Raw genomic sequence first — 13,512 nt, forward strand, 5'->3', positions numbered from 1 at the left:
CATCACTTAATTACACAGATAACATCAGAAAGAACACATTTCAGTACTAAGAAAACCATGATAGTTGAAATAAGCTAAAAACATTGTAACAATCTTATTTCCTGCTGGGCACAATGGCATTTCTTTACAGTCATTCTCTTGAAAAGAGAATGTCAATTGAACTAAAATGGAGCAAATACTTTGAAATGACTGCTGTTTTGAAATGATTGTGATTACTGGTGAGGAAACATATTTTAAGGAATCATGAATGAATCTATTTTTTCCTCCTAAAATAATGCAGAACTTGAATTGAATTCTTAAAGAAAACAGTTAATACAATCATTTTCTTTTCTTATTACTGTAACATTTTTGATAATGACAAATAATAATAAGTGTTGACCCATATACAAACATTAAAGATGTAAAAATGTTTATGAAAGCCTTACATTTCTGCTCACTTTTTATAGTGCATACATTTCTACAGGAATCAGAAAATATTCCACACATACAAATAAATATCACCACAATTTACAAATTATTAGAAAACAGTATTTTTAGCACATTTCAAAATACACAAAATGAAACTGGCTTTTAAAACCACTCGGAAACATTTTAAAAGCAAAGACTAAGCTTCCTTTGACCTCATTACTCTGTATCTAACTGTATCCTCTCTGGTAGGTAGTAGTGTGGTTACAAAAACAGTAATCTGCTATTTTATGCAAAGGTGTAAGCATGTCATTTTTAAATTCTCCAAGTAGACAATGCTGGTTCAATTTTCGAACAATTGTATACTTTTAGACAATATTTTTATATCCATCAAATATTTTTCTTTGTTTACTCAATGTCAGATATTTTTAGCTGCTAAGAATACATTGATGAAAAGAACACATATTTTGTGGGCCTTCATGGATCCTAAAATTTGGTGAAGAAATAGAATGGTAAATAAATATGTCTAAAATATTTAAAATATATATATAAACAAATATATATATATATATATACACACACATATATATTATGCAAGCAAATGTCTCTTTAAATGAATGATATTAATGATGCAGAGAGTACTTTTTTTCTATTATGTTAGCCAAAATACCAGGGAGAACCTTTTCTTTAGTGTATTAATATTAAATTTTCATGGACTGATTGAATTCATTATAATAACCAATTGTAAGACATGATATATTAACTATCTAACTTAAAAATAAATACCTGCAGGGCTGGGGCTGTAGCTCAATGGTAGAGCACCTGTCTTACACATATGAGGTACTGGGTTCTATCCTCAGCACCACATAAAAAAATAAAAATATTGTGTCTATCTACAACTTAAAAAAAATGAAAAAATAAATAAATATCTGCAGACAGCAAAGGATACAGAAATCCATTCTGCATTATAATTATAAATCAGATGATACATGTAGAAAAATATATAGATATTTGCATGTTTGCATATATGTGCATGCCCTTGTTTATTTAAAGCTTGGAGATAATTCAAGTATTTGTATCATGAGTGTTTTTGCATATCTTTTGGAAAACATCTACAATTGAATTTTTCAGCTGTTAAATAGCTAAGTACAATCCTTCCAGTTATAACAGAAATATCAAACATATTTTATGTCTACGGGTTAAAGCAAACTATACTCGAAAGTTTTCAAGAAATAAAATCTCCCATTCCCAATCATATCACATAGAATGAAATTTTGTCATTGTTTATGTTCTATCATTATTCTTATTGTAACCTTCAAGAGGTTTCTCATACTGTCATTTACTGTATATTGACTTTAATTCCAGGCTTTCTGCATTGAGTTCAAGGATCAGTATTTAACTGAGGAAAACAATTGATATGACCTATAATCTGTTCCCCTCCTTTTATAGATGAATGTTCATTGAACAATGGAGGCTGTAGCAACCACTGTTCTGTTGTTCCCGGAAGAGGAATTGTCTGTTCTTGTCCTGAAGGACTTCAACTCAACAAAGACAATAAAACATGTGAAATTGTGGATTATTGTAGCAATCATCTGAAGTGCAGCCAAGTGTGCGAGCAGCACAAACACACAGTCAAGTGTTCATGTTATGAAGGGTGGAAGCTGGATGTGGATGGAGAAAGTTGTGCAAGTGTTGGTAAGTGGGTGTTTTCTGTGTCTGCATGTATTTTAAAATAGATTTTGGAAAAAAAAACACCTTTGGAGAATTAATAAAAAGGATTCACTTCATTTTAGGTGATGATTAAGTATAAGGGGTTATTTTAGGTCTACTACAAAATCTCTGGAGAGAAAATATTACAATAATCCTTACTGTTGTAGCCCATGGAATTGTTACCATCAGATCATTTTGTTTTTAATGATTACTTTCTTGACCATAGCTCCTTCATGTGTATTTTTGGGTGCTCCAAAATATTTACTTTATTTCTGAGGGGGTAAAGCAAATAAAGACTTTAGAACCCTGATATTTGAGTTCTAATCCTGGGATTGGCAATTGTTATGTATGTAACACTAGGCAGGGTGCATGAAACTTCTTTAACCTCAGTTTTCTCATTTTTCAAGAAACAATGTCCATTATAACATTTTCTTCCTTATATTCTATTACGAGAATAACATAAAACACTTGTACTTGTGAGGGTCTCACACTCATCAGATTCCTAGATCCTTAGGGAATGATGGCCTGTCATTGTCTTCTCCAAATTATCAGACAGAATCTATGAATACTTATAAGTCCATGAATAAAACTGAAGGGGCTCTTGAATTTATTGGTTAAAATATTATATTTTCATTTTATTTAATTTCTAGATGACAATTAGTATTTCTTCCAATTGTGAATGTACAAAAAAGACCACAGAAGTTATTACCAGCAGCAATGAAGTTCTAATAGAAATAACATTTTAAAATATTACTTATGTTCATTCAGCCTTTGAAAATCTTTACTGATTCAATAATGGGTTTACTTAAACCCATTGTTCAATCTCATTATCAAATGCATTAATAAAATTCTGTCTCTGGAACTATTTTCTCAGCTTTTTCCAAGAAGAGAATGACAATAGGGACCAAAGTATGTTAGCAAGGAAAGTTTAAATTTTATATCATCAAAATAAATAAATAATAAGGACCTTTTAACTACATAAAAAGTATTTAGTTTAATTTTGATAACTAAATTTCAATATATTTATTTTCTTGTCTATTTATATTTAATTTTTTCTCACCTCTTTTTTAACTTTTTAAAACTGTTCCTTCCTTCCTTCCTTCCTTCCTTTTTTTGTACCAGGGCTTGGACACAAAGACTATCAACCACTGTGTTACATCCACAGCTCTTTTTTCTTTCTTTATTTTATTTTATTTTTTTGTTTGTTTTTTTTTGTTTGTTTGTTTTGTTTTGAAAAAGGGTCTCACTAGGTGGCTTACAGCCTTGCTAAATTGCAGAGGTTAGCTTGGAACTGCAGTTTTCTTGCCTCAGCTTCCAGACCTGCTGGGATTATAGGCATGAGCTACTATACCCAGCACTTTTTAAAACTTTCTGAGGAGGTCCAAGGGCTTCATTAGAATGCTAAGAACCCATTCATCATAAATCATTATTCATTTTGTTTCCTCTACTTATATTTTTCTTTCTCCTCTTCTCTAGAAATCCTAGATATTATTTTCACTCTAGTAGCTCAAATTTTTCTTTGTTAATTAAGCCTTTTCCCAAATATTCTTTTTCTCCATTGATTTCTCCTGTCAAATTCTAGAATATATTGTTTATAAAAATGTGGTCACATACGTAGATGTCTGTTATATATTCCTATCTATCTTCCTTCCTAATTCTTCACCCCTCCAATGAAATAATAAGAATCATGAAGTCAGAAATCAAGTTATAAATTTTTTATTGTGTTTCATATAATGTTCAGATCAGTTTTGGGAAAAATATTCAATTGGAGAATATTATATTTTTTAGAGGATATGAAGTTATTTTAATCCTTTATTTTAAATTTTATTTGTTTTGCTGTTATTTTTATGGTTGCTTTCTCCTATTAATTTTTAAGTCCTAGAGCATATGCTTAGCAGACATTTATTTTACTCTTTTTCTGTAAGATTCTTACAGACAGTAATTAGCATAAGAAGCTGAAAAAAATAGCAAAGTGTTGTGATGATAATAGTCATTTAATTCATTTCTGTTCAGAATGGGGAAATGATAGATCAAACTTTGACCTAGAAATAATTATAATCATATTTCACATGAAAATTATCTCCATAACTGGTTTTTGGATATAGATAATAAAATTATTAGCATATTTGGAGTTGTTTTGTATCATATTAAATGAATAACAAACTTAATACTAGAATAATTCAACATTCAAATATAAGTGAGCAGGTGCAAAGATTACTGCCCTAATGGAATTGACCTCTTCTATTTCAGGTCAGAATGAAATTCTAAACATACTATGTCATTACTCATTGCCATATTTCACACCTGGCTTTGCCAATAATTTAGGAGAAAAACAAACATTTATTTTATCTTTTGAATTTAAATGAAACTTTTCTTATATGACTAGTTTCAAATGTTGATAATCAATCTGTTCCTAAAAGAAAATGCACCAAATACATAAAATATTTACATGATTTACAGAGTGTGGGTATTTTTAATACCTGTTTCTAGGTATTAAAAATTATTTTTTATTTGAACCAATTTGTGTGTATAAAAATCTCTTTATTTAGTATTTCATTTGTATCATCCCTTTTTGAAAAGCAGAAAATTCGTAGTTCAATATAAATGAATGACTATGAAATCCTGGGCTATAAAAACAAAATTTCTTAATTCTTGTTCCTCTTTCTTTTCTTCTACCATTCTTCACTTGATTCCCTCTTTTGCTAATTTATTTTTTTTCTGTTGAATTCAATCCCTATTCTTACTCATCTTGGTATTTAAAAAAATTAATAAAAATACTGTAGGCTTTATGATGCACATTTTTTACACCCATGACCCCCCCATTGTTTTTCCCCTTGAATTTTCATATACTCTTTTTTCTTTCCACTATTTATTAAACTCTTTATTATCTGGGTTTTTATGCATTGCTGAACTGAGTTTATTTTCATTAAGTTCATACCTAACATTTTGCCAATTAAATATAACGATCTTCCATAAATATTACATTTATGACCTTTATTTTTTAATTTCTTACATATCTCACCTTTTTTGGATATCTCATTAGCATATTTTATCAGTTCCTTATACATTCTCTCTTTAATTTATAACTATTGATTACCTTTCTCCTGAAATATTTTTTTTAACTTGTGAACATCCAAAGTATTAATGCTTATTCCATTTTTTTTCTCTCTCTCTGCTGGTTGTAAGGGGTCTTACTGGCCAGTTTGCAACATAGTTAAAGAATATGTTAAAATATTATTATTGCATTCCTTTTTAATTTTCTCTTGACCTGAATTAATTTAGAGTTTTATTATATTTCTTTTTTTTATTTTCTTATTTTTTCTTTAGATTTTAACTACATGTGTATCCCAGTTTACTTTAGTTTTTTAGCAAAGAGATATGGATACATGCACAAAAATTTATAATCACCATTTGGCCTACTGTGTCCATCACCCAAACCTTAATTTTTGCATGTGTCTATGTGTATTCACGTGGAGAACTCCTGCTTCCTGAGACCTTCCTTTCTCACCTAATATCTGATTACTGTGTCACTTGCATTTCTAACTATACCATCTTTCCTTTTACCCAGTGTTATATCTTCAGGTGGCATCAGTTTACCACAAAATTAATTAGTTAAATATGTTCTTTTTATTCTCTTTCAATTGTCCATAGTTCTGTGTATGGTTCCTGTTTTCTTCTTTTACTTTTCCAGTTCTTTGCTGCCCTGTCTCTCCACTCCTCTGATTTTTCCCTACAGCATCTCTAGGATTCAGCCTTCCTTCTGCAGTTGAGTAGCATCTGCCCAGAGCAGAGGCCAGGGAATCCAGGTGTTCTAATGATGATGGCAGCCATCTCTCAGGCATGTGTGTTTTCAGCCTCTACCTTCTCCAGTTTGTGAGGAGAAAATTGAAAATAGAATGAACATTGTACTTTAATGAAAAAGAGAGAAGGAAATTTAGATCAGGAAGATAAGATGGAATAGGAAGGGGTTAATTCTATAATAAAGAAAACAGGGATGATAAGCAGATAGGCTTCCCTAAGGAGCAATGAGAAGTGAAGATGAAGAAATCAGGAGATTGGCGCTATACAGTACTTACATAATTTGCTTTTGAAAAGATGACAATTTAACATCTCGGTTTCCTTCTAAACCTTCCACAATTTAAAGTTGTCCCTTATTATATATTATTTGAACTCCAAGTGAGTCTGTTGTTCAGGACCTCCTTCAGTTTGGCTCATTTTCTTTCTTCAATCCTCCACTGTGGGCTTCCACTTCAGGCCCATTATGTTTCCATCATTAGTAATGACAGTAAATGCAAAATTGCCAAGAATGTATAACATACTGTCATTTTTATCACTTCATTTTATCTTCACCTTCGTGTTCTCTGTCATCATCATTTATGACCTTTAGCATGACAATGTCTTTCACATTCACTTTGGAAATGTAAAACCTGTACATTCTTTAAAACTTCTTCATTTATGAATAATTTCTATTTAATTTTTATGATTTCATTAATAACCATTCTTTTTTAAATACCTAAAACACAGCAGATTATTTTTTACTCCAAAGAAACCAGTTAAATATTAATAGACTTTGATTTTTATATCTGTGGACACTGAGACCCAGAAATGTAACTATTTGTCCAGGGCCTTCGGCTAAAGAATGTTAAATCAAAGGGTTTGATTTTTCTTCCTTCTGATTCCAAAACAGAAAAATATCCATGCTACTAGAAAGATCCAGGGCCTCTCTCTCTTCTGTATGTATGCACACTCCCAAGATGCCTTTGAATACTTCCATGAGCTTACTTCTTTCAGCACTCAGTCCCAAGCACTCAGTCCAAGCGGAGAGTGAATGAAATTATTTTATACCCCTTATGGAACATAAAACTTTTGTTGCACATTCTTATTAAATGTAATAACTTCCTGTATTTTAAGTAATTGGACCCTTTCTATTTTCTTTAACTACTGACTGTATTATCTCTGTACCTCTCATTATCTTTTGGAGGTCACAGATGGGGATCGAGTTAGTTACATGTCTTACTTCATTACAGTATTATCATTGGTCTATTTTAGATTGTCCCATCTCTTCCTTTATTTTTGTCTCTAAAGCCCACTTTGCTTTCTCACCACTATCTTCAAAGGAACCCATCTCAATGTGGCTCATGTATTTTCTTGGAAAACAGATATTGTTGATATATATATATATATATATATATATATATATATATATATGTGTGTATATATATATATATATATATATATATATATGTGTGTATATATATATATACATATATATATATATCTACACACACACACACACATACATACATACACACACATGCACACACATTTTTTACTTATATAAATGATACTGTCGTGTATATTATGTCACCTGCCTTTTTCAATCAACACTACATTTTTATTGCCTATGCTCTGTGTGCAGCTAACACATAACTACTAACCACTAGAGGGAATAACATGGTTTGCACCTATCACTTTTGCTTATCAATTGTACCATATAAACACATTCAAGTTGCCCACTATTTGTGCACCATTTGCTGTACCAGTAATGCTTCTCCAGATATACATATACCTGTGTTCTTATAGATCTGTATGACATTTTCTTTAAGATCATTACTGAAACTCAGAATGGACTTACATTTTCTATGACTAAGTGGAACCAGTTGCTCTTAGAATGCTTGCACAGTCAACATTTGTACCAACAAAATTTTTCCAAGCTTAAACACCTTTGGCAGCTCCCCAAATTGTCCGGTTTTGTATTTGTTCACTAATATATAAGAGTAAGATAATATATCATTGCTGGGGTATGCATTTTCCTTATTATTAGATTTTGAACAGCTTTTCATATGCTTATTAGCTTTGTTGCTCTTTAATTTATTTCGACCATTTTCCTTTTAAAAGTATTCCTTTTTCTTATTAATTTGTAGGAATTAACTCTATGTCCTAAACTATAGATGTTTCATATTTATTCTTCAGTCAATAACCTATTAATTTCATTCACCTTTCTTGAACAATTCTTCTTTGTGTTTCTGCTTCACTTACTTCTTTCCTGCTTATTTCTTTGCTTACTTTTTCTAGAAATAATTTTTATCTCCTTCATATTTAACATCTTCTTGGTTAAATATTAATTTATTGATTTTTATAATAGTGCATTCATCTATGTAATCATTCAAGTAAAAGACACTGTACTTGTCCTAGAAATACAAAGGGTTTTTATTCTTTGCTTTACCTTTTATTATAATGATCTCTCTCCCTCTCTCTCTTCCTCTCTCTGTCCCCTCCTCCTACTCCCCTGCCACACACCCCTCAGATGTAGATACATAGCACTTGTTAATGGAATGAATAAGTGTTTTTAAAATAAAACTGACATCAAAAAAGAGCTATTGAGAAAAAATACCTAAAAATTTTTGAGAAAGCAACTAAAGGGAGGAAACAACAAAAAGTGTTCTAAAAAGATTGATGGGGAGCTGATGGCATGATCTTAAAGATACAATTTGAATAATCTTTGAGAGTCCATCTTGGTCTTTATTCCATATAGTCTATTCTCCATGCCTTTATGTCTGTCATACTGCAGCAGTATTTGACTATCATTTACTCCCAAAATGGCTATAGTTTGAGGAATGTGGAAAGGAAGTAATAACATACATTGAGCCAGAGAAACGATACACCATTTACCACTTTATAAGATTTTGCTCTGTAAAGTAAATTTATCTGATTATGGGGCAGAGAAATTCCAATAAATTCTTAAATATAAGAACAGAAAAGACAGTAAAAGCTCTGAAATGAGAAAGAAAACATTTTAACTATAATATCATTTTTTGTCTGATTTTTATATATGATAAAGAATCAGGAGCTATTCATATAGAATTGCTAGTTATATAGTTATAATAACAATTTGCCCTGAAAAGACCTGTAATGAAGTCTTTTTTTTTTTAGACAAGTCATCTTCTGATTTCATATTTTGTCTTATAAAAAACATTCTGTGAACCTGTAGTGGGACCTAAAGAAAATCCAAGAAAGGAGAATTGTAGATAGAAGAGATTAGGCTCTGAATATCTACTTGCTATATACTACATTTATAAACATGAAATCATCACTATAAAAATGTAAATCGTAACCTTTGTTTTGTACATATGTCAACTCATGTGCTACAGCAGAAAAATGACAAGCCACTTCTATATTAAGAATATGATATATTGGTTTGAGCTGTTAACTTCAGTCATTTATGAGACAGATCTAGCATACTGAAAGCATTTTTAGATGATGGTTAAAAAATGGATGCCTCCTTTATAATTTACAGATATTCATTCCAAATTGAGTTTGCCCCCAAAGAAGTTCTTATAGCTACATCAAAATTGAAACAAACCTGAAATTTATTCATTGTATTTTATCTCCAAATAGTTTATGCAGTTTTTTTTTAATTAAAGTAAAAACCATATAAGAATTGAGATTTTAAAATTCAGTCTTCATGATGTCCCACTAGTTTACAAAATGACATATTGGATTATTCATTATAACCTTATTCTCTCTAAGGGGAAATAATAATTCAATCAGTCAATAGAAATCTTAAAAATAGTGGTATTTGGGATATTATCTCAGTTCAGAGTTCAGATATGAAAGAAATTAAGAATTTATTGATTTTTGAACTCCATTAAACTGTTTTATCAAGTGTAACCAAGTAAATATTTATCATTATCAAGTGTAACCAAGTAAATATTTATCAAAGAGATATATATATTATTTCAGCCAAAATTGACCACAATAAATATAAGAATTTAAAAAATCACAGAGCAATTTTAATAAAATGGTCATTGTTTAGAGATTGCAAATGTGTTTTTAATTCATCATGAAATCTTTCCAACATGTTTAAAAACAATTGAGAACAATGTGTTCACAGTCAATATTTTTTAAATATTCAGAATTATTCATTATGATTTAAATCATTTTGTAACTGTTATAAAATATTAGATAACTTCAAGTTCTCTATTCATGTATTCTTAACTCCCCAATGTTAGTTTCTTTTTTGAAATTGGTATATCATTCTATTATTATAATTTGTGTTCTTAGAGAACAAGTAATACTGCTTGTAGGGAGTGCATTCCTATAGTCCCATCTAATGGGGAGTGAGAGGCAGGAGGAAGACCACAAGTTCAAGGCCAGTCTAGTCAACTCAGAAAGCTTTTCTCTGAAATATAAAGTAAAAAGGGGGAGCCATGCATAGCATATGCCTGTAATCCAATAGATCCGGAGGCTGAGGCAGGAGGATTATGAGGTCAAAGAAGCAACTCAGTGAGACCCTGTCTCTAGATAAAAATGTAAGAAAGAGCTGGGGATGTGGTTCAGTGGTTAAGCGTCCCGGGGTTAATCCCCAGTGAGAGAGAGAGAGAGAGAGAGAGAGAGAGAGAGAGAGAGAGAGAGAGAGAGAGGAAGGTAGAAAGGAAGGAAGGAAGGAGAAGGGAGGGAGGGAGGGAGGGAAAGAAAAGAAAGAAATAGAAATTGGAATAAATGATCTTAATGTTCGAAAAGATAAAATAATATATGGTAAAAAGGACTGGGGATATAGCTCAAAGGTAGAGCACTTCTGTGGAATGTGTAAGGTCTTAGGTTCAATCCCAGCATCATATGCCCCTGCAAAAAGAAATTTATTTATTTATTTTATCAAGACATACACAATATACACATCTGAAACTAGTTTCTTTCTACTCCTGCATATAATTTTGATATGTCTTCATGCATTTACTATAACTCTGTTTATTCCACTGAACTGCATATAGCATTCTACTCTGTAAAGAGATTAAGGTTTGGTCATTTCTTTCATCTTAAGGCCTTGGATGTTGTTTGCAGTGTTTTGCAATATCAAATGATGTTATAGCAAATGTGTTTATGATGTTTACTGGTACACAAGCTGAACCACATATTCAAATGTGTCAGCATGTTCAGTTGCACATGTTTTATTCTATGATAGTCAAATATATTCAAATGGTCATAGAAATACAATGTATGAAATCTCCCGATTTTCTCAATCATTGCTAACACAAATCAGCACAAAGAATCAAATTCCTTTTCTCCATCTTATCAGCTACATTCACAACATGACATGTTAGCTATACAAATTTTTGTGACTCAGTTTCTTCCTCTGCAAAATGGCTTTGGGTTTTCTTGATAATCTCTTTTGTTCTATTTTATCAGTTTCTACTCTTTTTTTCTAATTTGAGTTCTTTATTTTTCAAATTCTTTAGTTGAAATATTATTCTTAAAAGGATAGATTTATTATTTTATTCAAGTAGCACAAGCACATAGAGAAGAAACAGCACCAAAATTTGGTATACTTTTTTTTTTTTTGTACTGGGGATGGAATATAGGGTCACTTAACCACTGAGCCACATCCCCAGCCCTTTTTTATTTTTAGATAGGGTCTTGCTAAGTTGCTTAGGGCCTAAATTGCTGAGACTGATTTTGAATTTGCAATCTTCCCCCCTCAGTCTCGTGAGCTCCTGGGATTACAGACATTCACCGACATGCTCAGCTAATCTTTCATTTTATAGCTGACAAAATTTTCAGAGATGAGCACAGTTATACAGTAAGTCTGAATGAGGTAAAATCATGTAATCAAGTGTGAACCTATACTATTAACAGTGAACGAGAAGTATTTGAACAATTTTTAGCCTTTACAAATTTCAACTTTCATCAACCATATTTCTTTCCTTTAATAACAGTGGAATTGAGATATAATTCACATACCAGAAAATTCATCATTCCAAAATGCACAATTCAGGGCAACCACTACTGCAATCTAATATTAGAATACTTTAATCAACTCCAAACCAAACCTCATGTCTATTAGCAATCACCCCCATCAATACCTACCTTCGGCCCTGGCAACCACTAATCTATTTTCTGCTTCTGTAGATTTGTCAATTCTGGCATTTTGCAGAAGTAGAACCATACAATATGTATATGTTCTTTTATGACTGGTTTCTTTCATTTGACATATTATTTTCATTGTTTTCAGTATATATCACTACCTCATTTCTTTTATTGATAAGTAGTGTATCTGTTATATGGATATGCAACATTTTGTTTATCCATTCATCAGTTGATGGGCTTATGGATTATTTCCATTTTGAGTTATTATGATAATGTTGCTATGAATATTCATGTACAAGGTTTTGTGTCAACATGCATTTTCAATTCTCTTGGGTTATAACTAGAATTGAAATTGCTAGATCATACAGGAACTAAATATGGTAATATTTAACATTCTGAAAAACAGCCAAAATGCTTTGCAAAGTGTCTGCATTATTTCAAATTCTGCCAGCATTGTTTGAGAGTTCCAATTTCTCCACAAGTACTTGCCATCAGTTGTTATCATCTTTCTTTGTGATTAGAGTCATCATTAGGTATGAAGTGGTATTTCATTGTACTTTTAATGTAGATTTGACTGATAACTAATCTTGCTGTGCACATTTTTTTTCGACTGCTTATTGGTCAGTTCTGTATTGTTCAGGGAGAAATGTCCATTCAGATCTTTTAAATTGGGTAATTTGTACTTCATTATTGAATCAAAATTGTTCCTATGAATTCATGATACAACTCCCTAGTCAGATATATATTTTGGAAATATTTTTCCCCATCTCTTGGTTTTACTTTTACCCTCTAAATTCTTCCTTTTAAACACAAAAGTTTTAGATTTTGATGGCAGTTTACTTTCTCCTTTATTGCTTATGCTTTATAGCTAATGCATAGTTTCTAATTGAAGATCACAAAATATTTCTATGTATTCTAATAGTTGTATCGTTGTGGCTATTACATTTTATGATACATTTTGATTTTGTTTTTGAGTTATGAGATTAGTTGCTCTACCATTTGTTTGTATGTGAATATTCAGTTATCCCAGAACCATTTTTTTTTAAAAAAGAAAATTTCCCTTCCCATTGAACAATTTCTGAGAATTGGATTTTAGGGTGACTCCAAACTGCTGCCCCCTCTGATGATTTCTGAGTCATTTAAGATTATCTTTAAGCTGGGAAGAAAGTGATAGGATAAATACTTGTTAAAACCCCGCACATTTGGCTCTTCATATATACATTCTGTGGTTTATTTTGAAAAAAAAAAGCTTCTCATGAATTTTTGCAAAGCTTTGGTCCTTTCTTGTTATTAGGAAAGAAAGATTTTTGGATTCTTATTAAACCACTCAGAAGCTGCCTATCTTGTTATTTTTAATTGTTCACGCTTTCTGATACATACATTTGGTGCTGTTTCTCTTTATTTTTGAATCCTGTAGGTTTTTGAGGTCTTCAGTTTGCCTGCTACTAAATGTCTCATATTTCTATTTGAGGTCACATTATTCAAAAAAATTTTTAGTGATTATTTTTAGTTTTAAAGAGTATAGGGAGATGA

At 31.1% G+C, this 13,512-nt stretch overlaps 1 protein-coding gene across 1 annotated transcript in view; it reads left to right on the forward strand.

The window, feature by feature from the left end:
- The window catches only part of Lrp1b (LDL receptor related protein 1B), a 1,856,415-nt gene that overhangs the window by 1,172,062 nt on the left and 670,841 nt on the right, over positions 1-13,512 (forward strand). The window contains exon 23 of the mRNA XM_058585368.1: positions 1,855-2,100. Coding sequence (XP_058441351.1) covers positions 1,855-2,100 — 246 coding nt within the window. The remainder of the gene's footprint in view (positions 1-1,854; positions 2,101-13,512) is intronic.

The sequence above is a fragment of the Marmota monax genome, unplaced genomic scaffold, assembly GCF_021218885.2.
Source record: "Marmota monax isolate L192 unplaced genomic scaffold, Marmota_monax_Labrador192_F-V1.1 WCK01_AAM20220418_F8-fsc00034, whole genome shotgun sequence".
Lineage (NCBI taxonomy): Eukaryota > Metazoa > Chordata > Mammalia > Rodentia > Sciuridae > Marmota > Marmota monax.